General features: G+C 52.5%; 10 protein-coding genes across 10 annotated transcripts; 3 read left to right on the top strand and 7 right to left on the bottom strand.

Moving 5' to 3' along the window:
- Nucleotides 1–1,176: 1,176 nt before the first annotated feature.
- LTHEOB_11383 (Lipase 2) lies at nucleotides 1,177–2,446 on the bottom strand (the record flags this gene model as incomplete). The annotated part of the gene is made up of 5 exons (XM_035508133.1): nucleotides 1,177–1,373; nucleotides 1,443–1,538; nucleotides 1,595–1,865; nucleotides 1,918–2,029; nucleotides 2,109–2,446. The coding sequence occupies 5 exons, from the start codon at nucleotides 2,444–2,446 to the stop codon at nucleotides 1,177–1,179; spliced, it is 1,014 nt and encodes a 337-aa protein (XP_035366460.1).
- A 2,856-nt stretch (nucleotides 2,447–5,302) lies between these two features.
- LTHEOB_11382 (Carboxylesterase) lies at nucleotides 5,303–6,592 on the top strand (the record flags this gene model as incomplete). The annotated part of the gene is made up of 1 exon (XM_035508132.1): nucleotides 5,303–6,592. One exon carries the CDS (start codon nucleotides 5,303–5,305, stop codon nucleotides 6,590–6,592), a length of 1,290 nt encoding a protein of 429 aa, XP_035366459.1.
- A 193-nt stretch (nucleotides 6,593–6,785) lies between these two features.
- LTHEOB_11381 (uncharacterized protein) lies at nucleotides 6,786–7,524 on the bottom strand (the record flags this gene model as incomplete). Its single annotated transcript, XM_035508131.1, has 4 exons — nucleotides 6,786–6,911; nucleotides 6,967–7,083; nucleotides 7,137–7,259; nucleotides 7,321–7,524. The coding sequence occupies 4 exons, from the start codon at nucleotides 7,522–7,524 to the stop codon at nucleotides 6,786–6,788; spliced, it is 570 nt and encodes a 189-aa protein (XP_035366458.1).
- Nucleotides 7,525–8,708: 1,184 nt separating this feature from the next.
- LTHEOB_11380 (Het domain-containing protein) lies at nucleotides 8,709–10,132 on the bottom strand (the record flags this gene model as incomplete). The annotated part of the gene is made up of 4 exons (XM_035508130.1): nucleotides 8,709–8,752; nucleotides 8,902–9,575; nucleotides 9,630–9,954; nucleotides 10,063–10,132. 4 exons carry the CDS (start codon nucleotides 10,130–10,132, stop codon nucleotides 8,709–8,711), a joined length of 1,113 nt encoding a protein of 370 aa, XP_035366457.1.
- An 893-nt stretch (nucleotides 10,133–11,025) lies between these two features.
- Nucleotides 11,026–12,266, bottom strand: LTHEOB_11379 (Glycosyltransferase family 31; the record flags this gene model as incomplete). Its single annotated transcript, XM_035508128.1, has 2 exons — nucleotides 11,026–11,403; nucleotides 11,460–12,266. The coding sequence occupies 2 exons, from the start codon at nucleotides 12,264–12,266 to the stop codon at nucleotides 11,026–11,028; spliced, it is 1,185 nt and encodes a 394-aa protein (XP_035366456.1).
- Nucleotides 12,267–13,172: 906 nt separating this feature from the next.
- On the top strand, nucleotides 13,173–15,578 carry LTHEOB_11378 (Glycosyltransferase family 2; the record flags this gene model as incomplete). Its single annotated transcript, XM_035508127.1, has 3 exons — nucleotides 13,173–14,276; nucleotides 14,328–14,936; nucleotides 15,345–15,578. 3 exons carry the CDS (start codon nucleotides 13,173–13,175, stop codon nucleotides 15,576–15,578), a joined length of 1,947 nt encoding a protein of 648 aa, XP_035366455.1.
- Nucleotides 15,579–16,107: 529 nt separating this feature from the next.
- LTHEOB_11377 (uncharacterized protein) lies at nucleotides 16,108–16,884 on the bottom strand (the record flags this gene model as incomplete). Its single annotated transcript, XM_035508126.1, has 1 exon — nucleotides 16,108–16,884. One exon carries the CDS (start codon nucleotides 16,882–16,884, stop codon nucleotides 16,108–16,110), a length of 777 nt encoding a protein of 258 aa, XP_035366454.1.
- Nucleotides 16,885–17,968: 1,084 nt separating this feature from the next.
- LTHEOB_11376 (uncharacterized protein) lies at nucleotides 17,969–19,213 on the bottom strand (the record flags this gene model as incomplete). The annotated part of the gene is made up of 2 exons (XM_035508125.1): nucleotides 17,969–18,911; nucleotides 19,107–19,213. The coding sequence occupies 2 exons, from the start codon at nucleotides 19,211–19,213 to the stop codon at nucleotides 17,969–17,971; spliced, it is 1,050 nt and encodes a 349-aa protein (XP_035366453.1).
- A 1,969-nt stretch (nucleotides 19,214–21,182) lies between these two features.
- LTHEOB_11375 (Heterokaryon incompatibility protein) lies at nucleotides 21,183–23,000 on the bottom strand (the record flags this gene model as incomplete). The annotated part of the gene is made up of 5 exons (XM_035508124.1): nucleotides 21,183–21,237; nucleotides 21,302–21,400; nucleotides 21,452–21,803; nucleotides 21,852–22,634; nucleotides 22,691–23,000. 5 exons carry the CDS (start codon nucleotides 22,998–23,000, stop codon nucleotides 21,183–21,185), a joined length of 1,599 nt encoding a protein of 532 aa, XP_035366452.1.
- Nucleotides 23,001–23,536: 536 nt separating this feature from the next.
- On the top strand, nucleotides 23,537–24,379 carry LTHEOB_11374 (Nudix family hydrolase; the record flags this gene model as incomplete). The annotated part of the gene is made up of 1 exon (XM_035508123.1): nucleotides 23,537–24,379. The coding sequence occupies one exon, from the start codon at nucleotides 23,537–23,539 to the stop codon at nucleotides 24,377–24,379; it is 843 nt and encodes a 280-aa protein (XP_035366451.1).
- Between the last annotated feature and the right edge of the window lie 250 nt (nucleotides 24,380–24,629).

Here is a 24,629-nt window from a genome sequence, read left to right as displayed (position 1 = left end):
GAAATTGGAATATGTACAGTAGAGGCCGACGAGAGAGGTTGCTGAGAGCCACCTGAAGGACGAAAGCGAAGTTGTGAGTCCCCTGGAACCATCTCCATACCGGATGCAGTTGCAGGGTCATTCTGTAGGTGAGTCAATTGCTCCCAAAATGTACTGGGACGGGATGAGTGGGCAGTTGGAGAATCATCATCCATTTGGGACTTCCGTGGCTCTTGTGAAGAGATAAAATCATGAGCCACCGTAGAATTTTTCTCTGGATTGCAACTTAAAAACCAGTTGGTGGACTGGGCTATTTATCAACAAGTCCCAGCTGCGACTTCCCAAAGTCTCGGATCGAGCTCAGTCACGCAACCGAAAACCCAGGACTCTCAGCTCATGCAGGCCATGGGATCCAGGTATGTGGCTGCTCTCGCTGCTATGCAGGATGTGGGTTCTACAAATATGCACCAATGATCATACCGGGTTTGGCTGACCGGTTGAGGCTGAGGGTGACGTAATTGATTGTAAAGCAGAGATAATGGCGGGGATGTGTGACGCTGTGACGTGGCCCAGCCACGCACGAGTTAGCAGCTATAGTCTTGCCTTTCAGATTACTCGACTTGCGCGAAAGGCTAAAGGATATGGCTCAGCACATTTGGCTCCTCCTTTTCTGGCAGCGATTGCCAGCAGCATCCTTTAAAGGTTTACCAAAAATGCCATTAGATTAAGTTCGTTTCAAAAGGACAATTAGATAGTTACGCCTGCTAGAAGCATATAGAATAATAAAGGCGAAACCCGGCTGCGTCAATGTGTGGTAGATATGGTACACCGAAAACGCTTAGTGCTGACACTCTGCAGAAACCGATGTCTTAGTGTTAGAATAGATGCTTACTGACTCGGCTGCATTCTGTAAGATTCCTAGGTTGTGCACCCCGCGCCGTACTGCAGGACCTTTTTACTGTGTGGGGAAGAACATGCAGCACGTTTATTCTACTAACTTCGAGCACTCAGTGGCGAGGCACTTTTGAGTCGGTGCGGGGATGTTCACCAAAACTACGTTCGAAAAGGCAATCTACCCCGCGGCCGCATCAGCAGATCGCGAACGTTCATACTCAGAACAAGCCTTAGATAGTCCTCCTGCGCCGGACTTTCCAAATAACCTTTAGGTTCGTTCAGCCTGCCCTGTTGGCTACTCCGCTATTCCAGTCCCCCACTCAGCAGCCATACAAATCCTTCTGCCGTCTTCTCAACCGCCCTTCTAGAAAGAATCAGATCGGGAAAGAACGCCCAAAAGGCATGAGGCACGCCGGGATAAATTTCCAATTTGGTGCGAACCCCACCTTCTCTGAGAAGTTTTTCGTATAACAAAGCTTCGTCGCGAAGCGGATCCAGACCTGTAAAACGTGAGTCATTTTCTCTCAGTGAGGAAATTTTCTTTTTAGCTATGAGTAGGAAAGACATACCACAAACTTGGAAGAACACAGGGGGCAAGTCTCGATGGCCCGTCTTCCAATTAAACGGACTCAAGACCGGTGACGATATATCCGGATCGTAGTTCTCTTTACACTTCGCATTAACGACTGCTGGAGGGGTTTTGCGACATGAAAATTCTCACCAACAAAGTACCGCACAGCCTGGGTATCCATTGCCGGTGCATCTCGATTCTGCTCATAACTCTGAACCTTCGCCCTCAGCTTTTCCGGTACCGCGTCCGGCGAGAGGCCAAGCATTGGGATGGAGGCAGAGATGCCGGTGAGTGGCGGATCAAGCTTCTCACTGTGTGCAAGTAACGCCAGGACAAGCGCGATATTGCCGCCAGCGGATTCACCATGGATGATGAAGCCTTGAGAAGGGTCGGCCCGGAGACTTGATGTGTTGGATGCGACCTGTATGTGTTAGCGTAATTCGGCCTGGCAGTTTACTTGTGTGAGTACTCACCCATCTGAGAGCATCCCAGGAGTCATTGAGTGGCGTTGGGAAGGGATGCTCTGGTGCGAGGCGGTAATCCACACTGACACAGACGGCTCCCAGGCGTAGAACGGCATTGACGCTGGATCATTCCACTTGTTCAGTGCTGCAAGGGATAACGGGGCTGGCTGTTGCAGAAGGATGGAGGCAATTTCACTCACCAGTTCACTTCCTCCTTTTCTGGCTTTCCCACGCACCAACCTCCGCCGTGATATGCCACAATCAATGGGCTTCCCTCATTTGGTGGGCTCTTTGGCTGGTAAAGGAGTGCTGGGATACTGTTACCATCACGCACGGGTATGTCAATGTGTCGCTTCTCAACACCGTCCATGGTTATTGGTACGTTGACTCCCGGGACCGAGGTTCTGGGATTCGCAGCCTGCTTCGCGCGGATGGTGGCTGTTGGTACCGTTGGGTCGTCGAAGTCTTTTTGCGGTGGCCCAACCTTCTCGAGGAACTGATCCAATTGACTTGTAAGTAACTGGTTACTAGCTGTCATGTGATGGCGTGAACAGTACAGCTTTAAATTCTGGATCAATAATCCCAAAGTCTTTCCAATTGATGTTGTCCATCGTGATAGTCTTAGTCAAATTTGTTGTGTACTGGGCCGCTGACGGCGCATCGAAATTTTCCGACGTCGATACTGTAGCTAGGTGTGTGGTAGTGGGCCTTAAATACATCCTTTCTACGGCATATCTTGCCAGACTAGGCGCGGTGCCTACCAGATTCAGGTGACTTGCCGAGCCTCCTACCGATGATGCGGGGTAGATTCTGATTTGTTTTCTAGCCACAGCAGGCTTGAAAAGGCATCATTTTCCGTCTCTTTTCTACACTGAAGTCTCGGAAGCCGGGCCGAATCCGACGATATTAGGTAGAAGCTGCGCATCCACAAACTACACTGTGTCTTCACTTGAGTATCAAATCCAGACTAGTTCCAGCAATACTCGAGAACTGTCAAAATTAGACATCCTAGTCCTTTCTTTGCTTAAATATATGGCCATTCCAACGTAGTTCTGTAAGGACTTTAACGCCGTAAAAATCGCTACAAATAATCGACGCCGACCGCAATGCTATGCGTGCATCCCAAGACTCATTCCAAACAGTCCAAATACGCCAAGAGCCATATGCTACTGCACTTCGACAAACTCCCAGACTGCCGCATCTGCCTGCCAATTTTCGATCATCGCCAGCCTTTCTGCCCCATTTTCCCTTTTGATTCCCACAGGCCGTTCCGTCCACCAATGCGTCATCAACAAGACAGTCCCTCCCTCGGGCAGTTGATGAGCGCGAAAGATCTCCCATTCCTTACCCCATGGGGCCGAACAACACAAGTCCCAGTCCCAGTTGCGACCCAGAAATCTTCCCGAGACAACATTTCGGAAGCCAAACCACCCGCCAACATCTTCGCACACCCAATGGGACTCGCGGCCATCTGGATGAGCCAAAACGATTTGGCCATTAACAAGTGTTATTACCTCTCCAGATGAAACGGATCTGATCAGGAAGGTATGGCCAGGACGGGGTACTGGCGTAGAGAGTCTGGCGGGCTCTGCCTGGCTTTCATCGTCTCGAAGACCCTCTGCCTGGCTCTCATTATCCGGAAGACCCTCAGCGACGCTCTCCGGAGGTGTAGTAGCCGTCCAGATGGTCGAATTATCGAGATCTGCGTCTGGAGCTAGAACGAGGGCCATGGTAATGGAGTTCTGAGTGCGTGGCGTGAGCGGAGGCTGCGGCGGAGGTTGTGCCTGGGCAAAGGTTGAAACAATACAAGGAGATGGATGTCACAATACGGCACTTACCGAAGATGTGAACTGTGCAGAAGCTTGGGACTGGTGTTGATGGATGGGTGAATGGAAGAATGTGGATGCTGCAAACAGGTGCGGGGTTTGCAGTTGATCTGACACTTTACCGAGAACACGAAAACAAAACAAAACAAAAAGATCCCGGGCGTTCATCAACTGTGCCGCATAACACCAGAGCACGTGCCGTCTTCCCAGATGAGTAAGCAACTCTATGAGCAACCCAGAACTTTACTAGGCCTCGAATTGATTATACAGCGGTAGCCCTGGACGCTGGAGGACTGAACAGCTACAGATTGCGAAAAGAGCTTATCGGTTTCGTCATACGTGCATTGCTCTCGCTGCAGTCCTCATTAAGCAAAAATTCCTGTCTGCCGGCTGTCGCCGTGATTGTTCAGTTTTTGACGTGGGAGACGTGGCGGTGGCTTTTTGTGCAGGAAGCTCTCGCTGATCAATGGGAGCCCTACTCGAAGTATCGGTAAGCGAGGGATCTGACGATGTCGACCGCTGTCGGTTTAGGAGCCAGAGTGAACATAAGATAGTACTATATCGAGCTAGTTTCTGTTAAATGTGTTGTAACGGCAGGGCTTAGTTTTGATGTAGCCCCACCTTTTGTAGCCGATAGAGAAGAAAATAAGGACAGCCTAAGCTATAAGAAGATTCCATCTAGGTACGCTGCCGTCCAGCAAAGCGAGTTTGCCGTTCAGACCAGCGTTTGTTGCCGGAGCCATTACGGGCCGACTACGAAGGGGCTAAAAACGCCAAATAGAGACACGTGAGAAATTTTCAGAGAAATGTCAGCACTAGAGGCTGTGTTGGGGGCCAAAGCGCCGGATTCGTGCATCGTCAAACGCCATCTGTAAGGCTGCAAGCCTTCGCGCCCATCAGACTAATTTTAGCTTGGCTTACACGCTTACACGGCAATAATTTCATATAAGAGGTTCGCTGGCATATGTACTAATTGAGTATTTGTTGGTTTCCTTTTCCTTTTTCATTCTCATCGTTGCCTCAGGTTTGGGTGAATCTCGCACCCGCCGTTTTGCATAGCGCGCGTGCAACTTCAAGGCTGGCAGATTACAGCTTCCACGGGGCAGCCATGTCTGCGTATCAGTCAGCGTCAAAATCGGACATCCCGATGGCGAGGTGGGGTATTCACTGGAGAGCTCCAGTGCTCATGGTTTTCCTGTTCGTTGCCGGAATCGCCTTCGCCGTCGGCCACCACATCTTCTACCACTCGCTGGACGGCACACTCGTTACTTCCACCAGTCAACAAGAATGGACTATTCGAATCGGAACAGGTCTGGCATTTTTGGTCAAAGCAGCACTCGCAGCTTCCGTAGGTGTTGCCTTCACCCAGTACCTGTGGACGGTCGCGAGAACGGAAGCCATGGCTGTCGGCAGTATCGATGCCATGTTTTCGATGACGAAAAACCCGCTGGCGTTTATAAATTTTGAAGTTCTCTGGAAAGCGAAACTACTCGTTTTGCTTGCACTGGCATCATGGCGAGTGTTCAGGGCCCAGCCAAGTTCCGCCCACTGCTAACGTCCACAGGTTTATGCCACTTATCGCCACCGTTACGCCGGGTACCATCTCCGTCGAATCCAGGTCTGTCACAAATACAACCAACGGACGAGTGCCTTCGGTAGACTTTGCTAGGGATGAGACACTGTGGTCCGATTCCATGGGAGTCGGCTACATTAACGAGGCATCCCCAGCAGTCACCCGCCTCTTGTCGGCGGTTTCCTCTTCGATCGGCATCATTCCCATTACCGCCCCATTTCCCAACTCATCCTTCACACTGCAGTTCTATGCACCCGCACTGAAGTGTGAGTCCTTGGCAAATGCGAAAAAGAACGGCCAGCCCGTTGGCAACTGCAACAATTGCACTTCTCTACAGACGCTGTGGGATGACACCATTGACAGTAGTTTTGCCGCAAACTACTACTACTGGCAGGCGACGAAGCCGGTGTACTCTCAGAACCTGTTCTTCATCCGGGCCGGCGGAGGGAAGTCGGTGGGAGGAGACCCCCATAATATCAGCTGCCAGCTTTGGAACGCATCCTACACTACGAAATTCAAGTTCAACGACGGCGTGCAAACCACTTTGATCCAGGATCTCGCCTACGAGTCTACGATGGACTTCAATACCTCGGTCGCGTTTACATCGCTCCCGCCGGGAGGCAGGGCATACCTCGCCATGTACCTAGCTATGTCCGACCTATTGTCCGGCGAGGTCGGAATCCGGCAGGGGCTGTCATCCTCCGGAATGTTCGGATCAGATCTTCCCGTTGTCAAGACCGGCTTGATGGCCTGCCCTGAAGTCCTGGCCGGCTGGAATGCATTCGGCAGCAGAGAGCCGCCGCTGGACAAACTCGTCTCGCCGTGGATGTGCCGCAACAACTCGGTGGCGGTAGCTGTGGAGGATTTGTTTCAGAACCTGACCCTGAGCTTGTTGAGCAGCGAGTTTCTGAACGGGAATATGATGACGGATATACGGGTTACTTCGCCCAAGAATTTCTGGCGATATGGTCCATTAGACCTGCTCGTTTCATACGTTGCTGGTGTGGCTGTTGCGTTTGTGGCACTTCTTGTTGGCGGCTGGGCGCTTGTTGCGAATGGCTACAGTGCTGATGTGTCCTTTTCCAGCATCCTACTGACTACCAGAAACCCAGACTTGGATGGCGTTGCGGTGGGGCAATGCTTGGGGGCCCAGCCGCTCGACCGGAACTTCGAGAAGCTGAAACTGCAGTTCGGTGTTGTTGGCCGCACAGATGGCATTGATCATGCGGCCTTCGGTATTCGTGGAACCGTGCAGGAGCTGAGAAAGAATCAGGAAATTATCTAATGCTTGACGAATTTGGTAAAAAGATACCATAAAAATTGATGGAATACATAATTCTGTACCACTTTGATTTCCAAACTTCCGTACATTACTTTTGAATATCATACACGCCCAACAGCCACCTGTCGACGCAAAGCATTCATTAAACTACTTGTCCATGTGGTCGAACACATTTCATTACAACGTTCCGCCTTGTTCAACAATTCTTACCAAACTTGAAGACGCAGATTGCCTTTTTGACAGCAGTATCGAGGTTCTTCTTGTCGTCGGTGGCAGCATCCGCACAAAAAGGGACCGCATTGATTAGCTTGGATCCCAGGGTCTACGCGTTGTTAGCATCTAAACGAGAGAGGCAGGACAATACAAGAAGCTCTCACATCTTCGGCTCCAGCCAGCTGCTCCAGCAAGCTTTCAATTTTTACACCTGCATCGGTAATACGGAAGTACCCTTTTTCAACAAACACATCCATAGTCTCTTTTTGGGTCGTGAAGAGCTATGTAGCATGTCAGCGCTTGCGATGGAAGCGGTGGCGATACGATGGCTCACGCTGTCATAGCTATCGCAAACCTCTTTCTGGGCGGCCTCATCGGTGAATGCCTGCGTGCCATTCATGGCGATGTCAAGGTCTTTTGTGTTCTGGGTGAGGTCGGTAAGATGCTCAATGACAAGCTGCGACAGGATAGGTATTAGTGCATGAGTGGTTCTCGTCGGAAGGTGGAATTCTTCCTACATCTTGCCAAAAAGGATCGTTCTTGTCTCTCTCCTCGCAGTGATAAAGGATCTCGGTCACGTTGTGGGACATGTCAGCGAGATCAAGAATGCTCCAGGCCAGGCCCTCCGAGTCAACAGCGCGACGAATGGCTGCAGCAGAGGTGGTGCAGCAGATGCCGGCGATGAGGGGCAGAGAAGTAACGAGCTTGGAGAAGAAACGCATATTGCTTATCAATGAGTAGACGCTTGTAGAGTAGGCGTTTAAGGATTGGAACTGTGTGGTGATGACGGTGCTGAGACTGCTGCGGCCTTCTTATACTTCGATAATGCCGACTATTCCTTCAGCTTTACGAATAGCAGAGTCAGCTACAGCTGTGATCAGCGGGGGAGTATTCGCTTAGCTGATCTCTAGCGTAGGATCCTGCTTGCCGGGCAGCTTGGCTCGCCCCTTTTAAGTAGCTAGGCGCTTCTAACTTCGCGATCGGCACGTCGATCAAGTTGACGATTAGATCTAGCGCATGCCCCTAGAAGCACCTTCTTAAGCTAACGCCTCACCGCAACGCTATGCAATTGTATATGGGAGTAGATACTCAGTCGGCCCGTTTACTGATACGACACGGGGAATGCGGGCCTAGCGACGACACAGGTTTCTCGGCTGAGTTGGAGCTGGCAGCAAAACTGCAAGGTGTTGGACTGGAGAAGGCGGCTGCAAAACATTCTTTCGAAATTGCACTACTTGAGCGGTTGACGGAGGCCGGAATGGATATACACCGCATCGCTCAACCCCTGGGTCTGTGCAGACGCCACAGCAGACTCTAACCTACGGAGAGGGATCTAGCATCTACGCCAGGTAGGATGCGCATCTATATTCTTTCGGTGGACTTCTCCCCTGCAGCTGACCGGGATCGACTTTCCAGTGGCCTTTAATCGGTCACATCTCTACCATCCCTGGCGAGGATTCGAGCACGGCCCATTACCCACTACTTCCACTTGAAAAAGTGGCTAATGCCGGATCCTAGCAGATATCGACACAATGAGCACACATTGCCCTACAAAACCTCTATAGAAATACATCCGCTCCAAGCTGCTTACTGAATGCATATTTCCGTCTTGGTTTCCACATCCCAAGGTACTAGCGGAAAGAATACACCAACCCGCCGAAATGATTCACTGTCTCCTCCAGCCGGGACAAGGAGGAGTCCCATCAAGTTGAAGATAAGAACACACCAAACCCGCTCCAGCACATCGTCGTCAATATCCAATCTCGCGTGAGCAATATGCTTTCCGTTTTCGTCAACAAGATTCCGAGTACCCCCGGTAAGTCGTCCCAGGTGTTCCCTTCGTCCTGCAACCTCATTCATAACAAGCCAGGCCAGTCGAACAGATGCAGAAAGAACGAGCCTATAATCATCCAACTCTCCAGGATAGCCTCCAGCGTTTGGCTTGGGGTACTGTAGGACTTCCGCAACAGTTTGGGGCCTTATAGATCGCCGTTTCGAAATATCATAATGCGTTGGCCCATCAACAGACGCCCAAGACCACGAAGGTGCGCGATTCTCCGCTTTCGGGCGCACCATCATTGTTCGTGGTCCCCATTTACATCTCCATTCTTCCGCTATGTCCCTGTTGACAAACTTGACGCCTAACCCTAAGCGAGTGGACCACATCAAACCCCACAGCATGTCAGATGACCATAGCCCGGCTAGAAATTCGCCGCAAATATCGGCTTTGATACGGCGGGCAACACCAGCAATTGCGGCCAAGCGATCTCGTTCCTTAGTGAGGAAACGCGGCGTGTAGTGGTAGTCGAGGGCGGTGTACCACCTTATGAGTATATTCATTCTGGGATCATTGACTCTCTCGTCGTTGGGAACGCGCGAGCCGCGGTACCAGGGGCCTGGATAGAAGAAGGTGGGTCCCGAAGATGTGTATGTCCCTTGCTTGTCCCACATGCCGTTGTCCGACTGCCTTCCGGCAAAGCAATCGTAGGTTGTGCATTCCGGGCCATACTGCAGGACTCGTCGCGAAAGGACGCCTTCTTCGAAACACCAAGCACGTGTGCCGGCGGCTCCCTCCTGATACGTCACTGAAGCAGCCCTCATATAAATGAAAGCTGGCTCCTGGCTACTAGCGTCGTTGTACCGAAGCTTCTGGCGCGGGAGGACTGGCGATGGCCTTTCGTGCAGGAAACCCTCTCTGATGGACTTGGCCCGAGACGCCTGTATAGTAAGAAACGCATTGCCGAAGATATTGTGCATCTTCTCGATTTCCACTCTTTTCATAGCGTCGTCATCTTGCACGATGCACAGTGCATCTACCCACAGATACCTTATTCTGAGCTTCCGCAAGACGTGAACGGTGTCCTTGAGAGTCGGCGGAAGCTCCGCCTCCGGAATTCCTCGCTTTAGCTTCTCCTCACTGTCTCTGCTCAAGTAAACGGGCTGCTCCGAGAGAGGCACGCCCCAGACATAACTCAGCGCCGCATAGCGACCCTTCTCCTGCCCATTGGTCCGCACGAGACGGCATCCCTGTTGCCCCGGGAGATCGACATCGACGATGTACGAGGGAAGATAAGCCTCGGCGGGGGACTGGCACGACTCATGGCTACTCATGCAGTTCTCGATGGACCTGTTGATGGCCTCGAATGCTTGGTCTGAGCCAGGGTGAAAAGGTTCGCGGCCACGTATCGATTTTGAGCAAGGATCGTCTTAAGCTACTTGTTAGAGGAACAACCCTACTTTTCTCTCGGCTATAAACTCACATGGGTCAGTGAATACTTCGAAGTAAACATTGACGTAATTCGATGAATGGAGGTTGCCCATGTTAGACATTTGATCGCCCAGGCTGATACTCTGCGGTGTTGCGGCTAAGTTTGGAAGCAGTCCTACTACCGAATTTTCTTCAATCAGAGAGCTACGGGACTCTGGCGCCAGGTCGGGTTCTTGGGCTCTCTGTAGCCACAAGCAGAAGGGACATGGGCACGTAAGGAAAGATTTGAAAGTATCGTGAAGGATGTGTTGGTAATGTTGAAAACTGTCGACCGGCGGGAGGTCTCTGCATCCCGGGCAAAGCTCTTGCTCTGAGTACTCCACAAGTGTTAGTGGATTTTCCATTTGAAGATTATCTTTCCGGCCGCAAGGCTGAGCTGATGGTGGTTCCAACGCTCTATACGTCCACCAAGGCTTGATTGTGGTAACCTGTGCTGAATCTGTGAATAATAACAGATCGCAGGGAGACTAGATGTCAACTTTCAAAGGTTTGCGGAAGAGTCTGGTAGAGTATCCAAGGTTGATCGAGTGACAATGCCAGCTGTGGCAGGCTGAGAGCTGCTGAGATTTGTGAGTCATGATTTGTGTAACGTCGCGCTGAACCAATGAGGACGGGTTCGGCTCCGCTTAAGAGCTCTCTCACATTAAGACCGGAATGCATAAAGAGCATATTAGTTTTTGGAATTGTGCGAGGGTACCTAGAGTGCTCTGAACAGGAGTAAAATACGGCGTAGTCAAGGCATGAGAGGCGCGAGGTGACACGTGCGTACAAAGGTTGACCGATTGGAATTAACTCAAGTTGATCATTCAAAGCTTGTACTGAAACTCGGCCAGCAGAGGAATAGACTGGCTTATAATGATGCAGAGCAGAGGCGATACTACTAGCATTGCGGAATAGGAAAGATATGTAATTGCAACTATATGTAAAACTTCGCTTGTGCCTTGTAGCGAGCTACTCATAACTCCGGCCATGGAAGAGCATCGCAGTCCTTCTCCCTCAATTTCTTAATCCTTTGTAGCATCCACCCGCTTGTCATCTTAATGCCAGAGTTGATGCGGCGACCCTGCTTTACCACACTGCTATGGTAGCAGTCGTTGTCGATATAACGCCACTGCAGGCACTTATCCCACTGATGACAGGCTTTTTCGCAGGCCGCCTTGTTGAACCACGGTTTGGCCGAGCGCTCTTGGTCTGTCAAGGTCTCGCCTGCGCTGTCTTCCAATGTTGCAGAGTAACGCTTCTCATCCGAAAAGTTATCCCACTCAACCTGAACGTCAGAAAGCTTCGGCTCCACCAGATCCGCGAAAACGTCCTTGTAGCGGACAGACCCTCCCTGTAATTCATGTCAGCAGGGAGGCACTCGTGAAGTCATATTTGATCAAAGCGCACCTTCTTTGCTTTAAATTCCTTCTCCCATTCCCAAAGCATCGACACATCCTGGGCATGCACCTTATGCACAGTGAATAGCGGCGAACACCAATCCCACCCCCCAAACGGCAACTGCCACAGCGGCAAAGCCTGCATAGGCATGAGCCCCGTTCCGTCAAAGTCCTTCCTCCGCTTGACCCCTTTACTCGCCAGGACATGGGAGAGAATATGGTCACCACAGCCATGCTCCAGGCTGTACTCATCCCACTTCGTCAACGCCTTCGCATCAGCCTGTGCCCCACCAAACGCCTTCTCCATCGCCCCTCTGGACAAAGCGAACCCGCTCCCACCATGAGCAAAGTCCTCGCCCAGCCGCGACGCCGGCCCGCCCACGTAGACATTCTCAGCCGGATCGAACGACGCCAGCCATGCGTACAGCGACTCCCAGAAGTAAAACGTGTCGTCCTCCATGAAGACGTACCACGCCTTGCCCGGGTAGTTGCGGGCCGCGTGCGCCACCATGGGCACGAACTTGTACTTGTCCAGCCGCCACGCGCCCTCGATGTACGTCGCCTCCTCGCCCTGCTGGTCCAGGTACCAGTTGTCATCGTTGGCGGCACGCCGGATGCCGTGCCAGGTCTGGAAGTCTGGCGAGTTTTTGAGCTGGCTGGACGCGTTGGCGAGGACGTCGGTGACGGGGTGCGAGGCGATGGTGGTGGGGAAGTCGGAGTAGAAGACTACATTGGGGGTAAGGGTGGCGTTGGAGAGGGTTGTGGAGAGGTGGATGGGAAGTCGTTGCCAGAGCTTCGTGGCGCCGGTTTTGACCATGATCAGCACGTCGGCTGGGTCCAAGACGGCGGGCGCTGTTGGTTCAACAGGGCTGTGGCTCGGATGGGCATTTTCGTTGCTCTCAGTCTCGCCAGAAGCTGTCTCGAAAGTTTGCCGGTGGCTTCCGCGTCCTGTGACTGAGCCGATGCTTCCGTCCAGGGAAAGTAGGGTGAGCAGAATGCATAACAGTAGAAAGATATATGCAACACCTTTTGCACGCCGAAAGATGCGGCCTTTGTTGTACGTTTCGGCACCCATCTTGGTGGAAATCAAGAGAAAAGTCTAGTGAGGAGTTCTCCTTTCTTCAGTCTGGTTGCCATGGCTGTTTTGTTGTCATGCGGTCTGGTCTCGTAGGCAATGCCGGATGACTCGGATATGGTGCGCAAAGGCCACCATCGATCGCACCAATTCCAACAACATGACTCCCTACTGTTGTAGGCCTAAGCGTGGACGACTCATGCAAGTACAGCGCGTGACGTACGCTTTTTTTTAACAATGAATAGAGACTGTCAATGGTCTGGTTTAAGTCGCGCGCCGCTTTTTCGACTACTTTCGATGTTGTTTTAAGGTAATTGAGCCGCCACGGAGAGGCGGGTATTATACTTTCAGGTCAAGACACTAGCTACTCGCTGAGAAACCTTGTCAGCCCTCTGCGACTGATCTGCAACGGCTGTCGACGCTTTGGCCTCTAAATAGATGAGGCGCCCCACAAGGCAACTGAGACCTCGTTCACCATGGAATGGTCGGATTGCGAATTCGTGGAATGGTGGGTCTGCAAATTCCCAATGAAGTGGTCCTAAGCCCTCATGTTTTATTATTTTGTTCCGGTAGCCTTCTAGAAAAAGGCGCGCAACTCGCTACTGAAAGTTAATTCACGACCAGCGGAATGTCGCGGCTGCCACTACCATGTCGACTTACTTGGATCACATTTCTTACACTCCCCCGAAGCCTACTTTGGCAAAGCTAGTCTTCAATTCTCTGGCTGGGATCCTTGTTTGTTTCCTTTTCATCTTCGAGTTCAGACGCAGAGTCCCGCATTGCTTCCCATTGACGCTGGACACGCTCTTGTCAATCATACTCACGGAAATCAGCCGACGCAAGAGCGAGCACAGCCTTCAAAAATTGCAGCACCATCTCGACGAGCAAAGCAACGATGCTGAGAAAGGCCAGAAGCAGACGAACAAGGCTGGCGTGCCTTACATTGTCTCGGTTGTCGGCTACCGCGAGGACAGCGCGCTTTTCAAGCGTGCCCTTGCCTCGTACAGCACTTGCACGGGCGCCATAACCCTGTTGGTCGGCATTGACGGCAATGAAGCCGATGAGGATGCCGAGATGGTGCGCTGCGTGCTTGCTGTATACCCACAAGCCAAAGTCATCACTCTGCCTGAGCCGCTGGGCAAGGCCGCGCAGCGCCTGGCTGAAACACGGGCGTTGGGGCACGACCTCAGCGGCGTGGAATCCGATGATGAGCGGCTCGAGATGTTCCACGACTTGCCTCAGGAAACGAAAGAGGAGGCGGAGAAGTGGGCAATGGACCAAGTTGCCGTCATGGCTGCGGATATTCTGCACGCAAACGACGCCTTCCAGGAGACTGATGGCTTTCAGGTAATTTGCGTCACACAGCCGCATGTTTGCAAGAAAGACATCATTTTCACCAACACCGTCTTCACTTCCGCCCTCGGTGCGGAACATGGCGTCGGCTATGTCTGGTCCAGTGATTCAGACACCTTCGTGCTCGAGGAGACTGTCGACCAGACCATTGGCTGCATGGCGCTGGACCCAGGTGTTGGTGGCAGCTGCACCAGCCTCGGGGCGCACAACGGAGATGCGAGCCTCATCGCTGCCGTCACAGCTGCTGCGTACTGGAGCGAGCTGGCCTTCTGTCGTGGCCAGACTGGCGCTGTCGAGGCGACGGACTGCCAGCCGGGACCCTGCGCTGCCTTCAAGATCCGCGCCGTGGAGCAGGTGTTGTTCAAATGGTATATGCAGACGGCAATGGGACACAAGACGGTGAGCACTTCAACATCAGATACCACAGCAACCAGATACTGACTTCACAAGGTCGTCAACGATGACCGCCACCTCAGCACCCTCCTGATGATGAACAACTGGCGCATCACCTTCAACACCATGGTCCTCACCGTCACCGAAACGCCCTCCAAGCTAGTCAACCTCATGCTCCAGCAGCTGCGCTGGTCGCGCGCCACCTACGTCGAGACGCTGCAGTACCCAGCCGTCTACGCGGTGCGCGGCCCCATCTCGCTCCTCTGCGGCCTCCGCCGCGTGTACGGCCCCATCGCCACGGCCGCCATCGTGCTGCGTTTCGTGTGGGACGGGTCGGCGCCGTTCCCGCTGTCGCTGACCGACATATTGGCGCGGCTGGCCCTCTGCGCCGGCTACAACGCCGTCTTCTTCGGCCAGTACCAGGGCACCGTCCGCCACTGGAGCCTGCTGTTCGTGTCCCAGGTCTTCTACCAGATACCCTTGCCCGGCATCGCCGTCTGGAGCTGTATGACGATGCTGCAGAATGGCTGGGGCACCCAGATGCGCAGCACGCAGCACCGGATGAGGGCGCCGCATCCTGGGTGGGATAATGTGGGTACGGTGCTGGCTATGTCGGCGTGGATGGGGCTGGTGGCGGCCGCCGTGGCGCGGGTCATCATTTCCAGGGTCAGCCCTGAGGTCGTGGTGCTGTCGACTTGGAGCGCGTTTGTGTTCGCGTCCGTGTGGGTGGCTTGGTGTTTGTTGCGGACGAAGAGCTTTTGAGCATACGTTAACTATCTTTCGCGAAAGCCGGTTGACTCGATTGTGAAAACCAACTGCCGCCCCTCTCCCGCCTGAGGGCGATATGTACTTCAGCCCCCACTTCAAAATTCTGCGGCTAAAAGGCAATCTTATTGTATGCACCCTTATCACGGTTTAATTTGAAATGGAATCCAGCCTCCTCGTCCTTTTGCAGCTCTACGACTCGATTACCGCAAATGTTTTTGACGCTGTAAACACATATGCACGTCGCCTCGCAACACGCTAATTGCAGCATGCGAATGCCAAAGGCCCCCTAATGCTGACTTTCATAAGTGGGGGTCCATCGGCGCTCTTGGGATGAAAACGAACTTCAGTCTCATCCCTGCGACGGTCAGCCTTGCATTGCCTCACGTTTGCCGTCCGACTTCAAACACGATGAGGGACAAACGAACGATAGGCGCGAGTCACATCTCCAGCGACTTTAATTACACGTACCCGAATGACATGATATGGGACAAAGCCATCGCGGAGATGGGGGTTTATCCCGTGGACTACACCATCGGGTAAGTAGATTCTCGGTGAGAAAACATTTGGACGACTCGAGTAATATGCGTTTCAAAGCTTGCAGGAGGTAGCTCATTTGAATGGATATATCAACTCTGCTGATTCGGAATTGATATCCGAGCTCCGACGACCAGACGCAGATGTCACAATACTATATCTCTCAGCAAGTGGCATTATAGTCGTGCAAAAGACAACCGATAACTGGTATAAAGCCACTACGAAAACAATTATGGCAGAAGATTAGCCTGCTGAGGTTTACTTGTACAAGTAGTATAAGAACTAAAAGAGTAACTAGCTAGTAGCGGCTTTATATTCTATTTAGATAACTAAGCCAACTACGGCGCTACTATAGTATATTATATAATAATAAAATACCCGTAGCGCCTACTATACCTATAGCTGTAGGGAGATCGAACCGTACTGCAGCCGCCGTACCTGTCGACGACGACGTATCCGTGGAGCCCGTAATCGTAGGTAAATCTTCGGGCAAAGTTAGCTCTTTTGTTCATTTTTCCGAGGAAGGACCACAAGATCAAGGGGGAAAAAATTCCTTACCCATCGTATCCGTCGCCTTTGCCGCCTCTAACTTCTCCAACCCCGCCGTGATTAACAGCGTCGGCCACGAGTTCGACTCGTCCGCATCCGGATAGAAGGCGTTCCGAACGATCTGGTAGTTCTCGGCCGGATCAATGTCGTACATGTAGCAACGAGCATCGGCACCGGCTGTTGCCGTCGCGGATGCCGATGCGGACGCCGCCGTTGCCGATGCCGATGCCGAACCGGACCCCCAGGTGATGGAGCAGTCCGCGTCGGCGGTGGTGCCCGACAAGGCGTAGGAGAGGCTCATGGTGCTGGGGCCGGCGACAAGCGTCTCGCCGTCATCGGGAAGAACGCAGGCATTGCTCGAGTCTTCGTCATCGTAGTAGTCGCCGTAGGCATCGTCGTCCCAGGTCTCGGGGGAGTAGGTGTAGGAGGAAGAGGAGGAAGAAGAAGAAGGTACAGAGGTGCGACGGTTAAGTGGAGCAGTGGTGGTCGGAGCCGGAGTGGTTGTAGCGGAAGCGGAAGCAGAAGTGGAAGCTGGAACGGAAGTTGAAGCGGACAGCGATGGTGGCGCGCACTTGATTAGGTAGGTGACGATGTCGGTGAAAGTGTCGTTGATACCGATAATGGATGCCACGGGCGATACTATGACGTTGGCGCCGCTCGGGAAATAGAAAGAGGTGGTGAGGATGCTGTTAGTAGCGGTGCTACTGCTTTGGGCCATGACACCGGCACCGGCGAGGGTGATGAGAGGGAACGTGTGGCGCATTTTTCCCCCTCTCAGGCGGTTTAGCGGTTGCTCGTACAATCGCAAAAGGGGGCGAAAAGTAAGACACGTGTGAGAGCAAGGAAGGGTTCAGGCACTCGCGCCCAGTTTTTAAATAAAAGTTTTTACCACCCTGGTTTGACGGAAATATTGCTCTACAAGCGCCACAAGATAACAGCAGGTAGGTGCTAGGCTGCTACAGAAGATTGCTTAACCGACTATGTGGCTCAGCCTGTTTCCGCCGAGGGAGCATTGGCTTGGCGTGGTGCCATGGTGGGTCGCTTGGCAGGCATGAAGGATTCGATTGCCGAGAATTCCTCCCGTTTCGTCCGCTACTTTTTCCTATTTTGAACGTGCGCCCTACACAGCCAGCATTACGGGGCTCTAACCAGATAGTGCAAGCAGGCGGAGAAGAGCCCTTTAAAGCATTCTATTCCACCCTCTCTACTCCCCTTTCGTCTTCTTAGCTGAAGTACAGCGGTCCGATGACGCGAGAGACAGTTGCTTCAGCGCGTATTTCTTGGGCGACCGACGTGTCAGCACCGCAAGCGGCCAGGATGAAAGTGTAGCAAGTACAATGCGGCGGAAGAGGGCGAATGAGGCGCATGCTATGGTTACTGGGATTTGCGGTACATATCAAATTGAGGTTCTGGACGATGGCCGAGCTGGCTCAGTATCTACGTTAAGCCTAGCTCGGGCCGCGCCTTCCATATTAGGAATTCGCGCCCCGCTTCCGGCTGTAACCTTATCTCGTTCGGAGTATTATCAGCCGAAGGACCTGGCTCAAGGAGGTACTCTGGCTGTAATGCAGAAACTGGAGGCGAGTCACGAACGAACAGGGTGTTGGGTGTAAGGGATTTCACAGCAGACAAGGTCGATGTTTTTGGAGTGCATCTGGAAATAATTCAAGGGTATTCAAAAGGTTCCCAGGGGGCGCATAGTATGCGGTGCGGGTTCGGGCAGTAGACGATGCGTGAAAGGGTTTTTTATAGTGGGTAAGGCTATGCCTCACACCTTTATTCAACCAAAACAGCTTTGTCCCATCATAAGAAATTCGATTTGACATTATGACGTGTCCTATATGAAGTCATCTAAAAGAGCTGTATGCTTGAGAAAGACGAGGGATGACCTCTACACAAAGAATTGACGGCCTCCTCGGACAACCACGCTTGATCCCATCAGCCACACAAAACGCCGCCGCGTAGAAGTCAGCCTTGCGTATCTCAAACTCCTCTTGCACGAATCTACTACCTTCTTCAGCTTGTGCAGCCATTTCGGCCAAGCAAGCATAATGGCGGTCAACCAGAGCGTAGGCCTCTTCAGAGATGGCGTCGTCCAACCACTCCAGCAGCATCTTGACTTGGTGGCTGATCTGGTCCGGCGTCGGCGTCGACAGGATGCGAAACCCACGGCGGGCAGACTGAGTAGCCAGGGAGTTGTAGCATCGGTGCTTAACCGCGCGGAAGGCCCTGTCATCCCGAGCATTGACGTTGTGGCCCATTTCGATGAAGTCCTTCGCGTAATTGGCTATCGCATCTCCGTCCCGCCGGAGGGCGTAGAGAATGAAATGAACCATTTTGTAATGCAATTCGTCTGGTGGTGTGGACTCTGGATCTGCCTCGGTAGGGGACAGCTCCTGAGCAAGAGCCAGCTGTGCTTGAAAAGCTGCCATCCGGCCACCTCGGTCAGGCTCTGAATCCGAATCAGAAGTAGCCTGACGTGGGTGCTTGTGGACTACAGCTCCCTCGTCTGATGACGAAGATGCTGCTTCAGCCTGCTTTCGTTTAGCCGTGGTGACAGCCTGAGAACTGACAGCTTCGTGCAAGAGGGTAGCCTGGACTGGAGATGTCTTCCAGTACAGCTCTGGCCCTGAGCTACTCTTCGAGGCTACACCAGCCACCTCTTGGTCCCGGTCTCTTTCAAGGTACGGCGGCGGATCATCATGGATACTAAAAGGGTAGTCGACCCAATTGTTGACGAGGCCACGGATACCGGCGCCGTAGATGGACCCAAGGTTAATCTTCGGTTGACTGGCACGACTCGTGCTGAGCAATCGGCACACACTGTCGAGCTGGCATTGCAAAGCACTGTCACCCACTAGGAAAGTATCCCAACTCTTTGCGTTGCAAATTGATTGGAGACAAATGATCCTGGTCCTTGAGGGGCCTGTGACACGCCTGCCAAGCTGATCAGGACGCCTCGCGAGTTCAGGCATAACTACGTACGGTGGTTCCGATCCGGAGAGTTCGAAGTGGATACGATTGTAAGATGGTGCAGGAGGCAGATGCTTCCGCACGTTCTCCGGCACGGCTGTGACGAGTTCCCTGGTCATTGAGAGACCTGCTGTAGGGAAGACGACGTACATGTCCCGGAGTTTTTTGGTCCTTGCGGCAGGGGTCCAGACTTTGATATGAAACTTGACTAGTACAGCCTGTTCAGTTTCACTTGCGTGAACTTCCAGGCCTAGTCCCCTCTTGCTATCCTCGCATCCATCATTGGCCTCAGAAAGGCATCCCAGATAGTAGTCATCTTGTCCATTCCAAGTCACCAGCACTTGTTCCTTCATGACACACGGAAGCCCTCCCCAGCCACGCATATTGGTGTCGTCATCAGGCATTGTTCAGTGTACGGTCTCCCGGAGGACAGGGTCGTGACAGACAGCTGCAGCAGTTAGCCAAACACAACAACAAGTCATGCGGAGAAAGTAAAAGCCCTGCACACGGCAGATCCCACCCACCCAGGCTTTGGAGACGAGCAGCCTTGACTCGTCTGGAACCAAAGCGAAGTCCCCAACTTACTGCGCGAATCAAGCACGTAGCGCGTGGGCCGCAATCAAGGAACTGCGGCGAGCCGAAGAAGCACGCAATCCCGCAACAAACTGAGAGCTCCGCAGTCGTCAAGAACTTCAGTTCGCCACGGGAGAGCGCGCCGGCTTCAAGACTAGCGCCGAGACCGATTAAGCCCAGCCTAAGGCGACACCGCAGAAGATGAAGGGGACGCTCGGCGGAGCAGATGGGCGGTGCCGCTTTCGCGGGCGCCTCGACAGGCCCCAGAGTCTTCTTCCAGGGGAAACCACAGTGTACACACTGCGGGCGCTTGGAAGGTAGACGCTGGCAGGTTGTATGGCCTGCTCTGAACGGCCGAGGCTTCGGTAGTCGGTAGTTGTTTGCGGTGAAACAGTGGACGTAGAGCGATCGTGGAACGAGGCGCCAGGGGTGTTTGGGAGCAATGGACAATTGTATGTAGTACGATATCGCAGTCGTACTAGATGCCGGCGACGATGAAAGCGAGACGGAGCGACGCGTTGTGGTGGCGGGGTGGATGAGGAAGGGAAGCGGAGGTTGGCGGACGCGTTGTTGCAGTCGGGCGGCGGCGATCGTCACGTGCAAACGCGACACCGCGTCATGGCCGAGCTACATACCACCCAAGCACCGCCTCCCTTGAAAAATGACAAAACTGTGCTATTTAAACACTAGAACCATCATAGCTCTGAATCAGATCTGTTCATTCCGTTGAGTGTTTGCGTTGGGCCACCTGTTGAGATGGATGTGACGTCATTCAGCGAAGCACTGCGTGTTACCACCAGTAGTGCCGAAATACAAACTGAGGTTTGCGTTGATTTTCGCTCGTATCATGGACAGTTGAAGCTATCATCTCGACAAGAGTGTCGAATTCAAAACTCTACGTACACGTCCGGACGATAGCTTCCACTACCCATGTTGTTTTGTTCTTTTCTTTTATCCTGCCAACAAAATTGCCAAAACTCCAGAAAATATAAAACTCATGCCTCCCTTTACCAATACCTGATATCCAGCGATGCATCCTCTCCGCGCTAGCAGCATCAAAGCTTGGTATACAAGTTAAACCGACGCGCTTGAAGTACCTACGCTTATCAGTCGCAGCCTTGTCCAGCAATGATTGTCCCCGCGACAGCAGGTCCTGTAATGATAGCTCCTCCAGTAACAGACAGGTGATATCAGTCCCCTGATCCCTACCTACAGCTGGTAGACAATACATCCGTGCATGAACTGCAAAGATGTGACAGTCGCTCACCGGGCTGTCTAACCAGACAGTACAGAACCTGTTCTCCAGACGGTCCCCATTCGCTTCTACTGTTTTCCAGCTGTACATCGTCTTTCCGTTTTCTCTACTTTCTTCTAGCTCAATTTTCATTGGCTCAATATCACTAGCGAGGACTAATGATCCTCGTTCCACCGTCCCAAAGAGCCCACCGTCTTTTGGTGACACATTGACATCGATTACTTTGAAATGCAACTCATGCTCAAGGATCTCGCCGTACGTTATGCCATGATCAGCATCCACGGCTGCCCAGGACCAACTTGGGGCTTGATACTCCTTCGGTCGCGTCGAATGGTCATGGAACCGTTCATTTCGAGCATCCCAGCGTGGTTCCACATACCAGAGCAGCTGATACTGGAGATTGTGCTCCCACATTCCTGCCAAATATCGCTGGTCATACTTCCCTGGATCGAAGTTTTGAGGGTCGTAAGATTGGGGACTGTAGGGTGTGCGATTGATCCGAGCGTGCATGCGCTGGGCGATTCCTGACAGGGCGATGAGCTTATCCTCAGGCTTAGTTAGTTTTGCCCGTGTGTACCGCTCCACAATGTGCTTCCATGAGCGGTACGCGAGGGCTGCATCTTCATTGCCGTTCAGCTTTGCTGAAGCGCCATTCAATTGGGTTCTTTCCAGTGCTGCGCCACGAACGAATTCTCGTGCTATGCCGTTGAACCTGGGAAGGCCTTCAGGTTGTCGCTCAGATTTTCGGTCTTCGCTGCATTCCCACGTAACTTGGCCGCTGCAGAAGTTCACCTGCCTTGGTGACATGTAAAGTTCCTGCAGCACCCAGCCACGGGTATTCAGGGGAGCACGGTCGACACACTCGTCCCAGAACGATATATCTGCGATGGTGCATCTACGAGTAGTTGAGCCTTGTATGCCTGACAGACCATCAACGTTGAGGTCGATCTCGTTGTTCCACAGCCATCGCCAGTCACGTCTCGAATACAGCCCTTCGTTACTGTTGGTCGCGGCTGTGGCGGCGATGTTGAGAAACGCATTGCTATAGATGTCGGCCATCTGCCTGGACTGCTGAAGCCAATCTTCTTTGTCGTCTTGGATGATGCAAAGCGAGTCGATCCAGATGTATCGAACCTGGTCTAAGCGTGCGGCAAACTTCATGGCGTCTTGAAAAGTCTGCGGTAGCTTGTCGAGCTGTATTCCCTGCAGACAATCGTCGTATCGTCCCTTCGTTAACTTGAAGATTTCCGCTTGACCCCAACAATGGCTTAATGTGACGTAGGAAGGGCTTTTCTGCTTTCGTTCCTCCATCTGCTTGCCTTTCTTCGCCTTCTTCGCCTTCTTCGCCTTCTTCGCCTTCTTCGCCTTCTTCCATTTCTTCGCCTTCCTGCTTTTCTTCTTCTGCTTCCCCTTCTTTGTCTGCTTGCCCTTCTTTATCTGTTTCCTCTCCTCCGTCTGCTTGTCTTCCTCCAGCAGGCACGCCCCATCGACTAAGCGGACTTCCAACGGCTTCCATTTGGCATCTTCATCGCTGGTAGGCTCCCGGTCTTCAAGACGCTCCTTCAAATCGTGCAGATCAATCAATCGAGTTGGATATGCTGGATCGTCGTGTACGTTGACACATTTACAGCCTTTGATCCACGTGCTGATGAGTTGAAAAGCCTCATCGGAGCACGTGTTGTCGGATCTCGGTGTCGAGGACGGTGGCTCAACTAGCTGAATATCAGCCAATGTCAGGCACTGGTTTGGATAGTGTGAAACCACGAACCAGAGTTCTGTAGGACGAAAACTCCAACTTTCAGCTTCTGACGGTAAAATTCAAGAAGATAGTCTTCTTCATTGTCGGGTAGGCGTGTGAGACTGGCTCTAAATCGTCCTTCTTCCTGCTGACTGGCACTGAAGTCAAGCAATCCCCTCTCAGGTAAGTTTTTCGCGATTGTCTGGCAGATGAAACAGGTTTTGGCCGACGCTTGAAGCGCCAGCTCGTTTTCGTGGTGACGAAAGTGCAAGTCGTACGAGCCTCTCCACTGGAAGCCTTCTTGTCCCCGCAGCATGAGATAGCAACAGTTACAAAGCATGTTTGCGAATGGGGTAGACGAGTGACGAATATGAAACGAATTTGGCACTTAGCTGCCTAGAGTTGCGCTAATAAATATAGGCCAACCAGTGCCGTACCACCGCTGCACCAAAGCATGGACATGCGGAGGCGCCAGCGATGGTCCGGATAGAGTCGATTCTCTGCATGTCATTTCAGCTGAGGGGAAACATGTGCACCCTGCAATGCAACCCTGTATTCAATACATCTGATCCGATGTGGCTGCTGATCATTTGAAATTCTATAGGGTATCATCTCATGTGCCTACCCGTCAGCCCGAGACACACCAAGGCACCATGGTGCTATCGACTAAATCGGACAGTCATGCTGACGCAGCTGAAGCACAGCCCCAGTCACCGCATCTGTATATGCAGCTAGTATGGGAGTCATTCATGTTTCCGCTGCTGCGCCTCGCTGCAGTCCAGCGTGGTCATCTATCGTAGACAATTCAAAAGGCGGTTTTGCTCACTTGATCTGAATACAGTACTTCTAAATCGGTTCTGAGTTCTTTTTCACACAATGTCGACCTCTGTGACGTTCAATCTCAATGAACCCTCCACTGCTCCCGTACCTGTCACCCTAGTGGAGGGTCTCTCCGAGGATCAACTCCGAGGGTTCGCAGCATTTCAGCACTGGTATAAGACGCTGCAGGCGTCGCTGAAAAACCAGGAGAACGAAAAACACGCGTTCCACGACAAGCCCTATTCTCTCAGGTCTATCAAAATCAAATCCGTCAGCTTCTTCGGCGAGCGAATCGGCTTCCTGAAGTTCGAGGCCAAGATCACCAATGCGGCGGACGAGGAACTCCCGGGCGTGGTCCTCTTACGTGGACCCAGCGTGGCCATGCTCATGATACTGCGGCCCCACGATAACAAAAGTGAACGCCTAGTCATCATGACAGAGCAGCCGCGCGTTCCAGCGGGCAGCCTCGCCTTCCTTGAAATACCGGCCGGGATGATGGACGATGGCACAGAAACCTTTGCCGGAGCCGCCGCTAGGGAGATCAAAGAGGAAACAGGGCTTACTGTTCGCCGTAACGAGCTCAAAGATTTGACGGCTCTCGCTCTGGACAAAGTCGAGAATCATACTGGCGAGCACCTCCAAAACGCCATGTACCCAAGCCCTGGCGGATGCGACGAGTATATCGCCCTGTTTCTATGGGAAAAGGTTCTTAACCGCCAATCCATAGAGAAAATCAAAGGCCGCTTGTCGGGGCTGAGATCCCAAGGCGAAATGGTCCGCATCAGGCTGATCCCTTACGAGGATCTTTGGAGCCACGGGGCGCGAGATGCCAAGACTTTGGCTGCATGGGCGCTTTACGAATCGCTCAAACGGTCTGGGCATCTGAACGATGTCAGATAGCATTTTGTCTCGTGCGTTCCATGGGTGGTCATCAACATGACGTTCTAAGGCTGGCAGCTTCCCTTTGTAGACTCGGCTGGTTTACAAAGAAATGCAGAGCAGAGCGTGCGAACTTTCTTAGCCTATAGACATGCAAAATTGATTTGTTGAACTCAACCATTGTATTACATGATCAAGATCATCGTGAAAGACTACTAATGGATCGGCCCGCTCCGCATAATTCGTCTCGCGTCAGCCTCTTTGCATTGCA

Source organism: Lasiodiplodia theobromae (assembly GCF_012971845.1).
Source record: "Lasiodiplodia theobromae strain AM2As chromosome Unknown scaffold_48, whole genome shotgun sequence".
NCBI lineage: Eukaryota > Fungi > Ascomycota > Dothideomycetes > Botryosphaeriales > Botryosphaeriaceae > Lasiodiplodia > Lasiodiplodia theobromae.
This window is presented reverse-complemented; position numbering and strand designations above follow the sequence as displayed.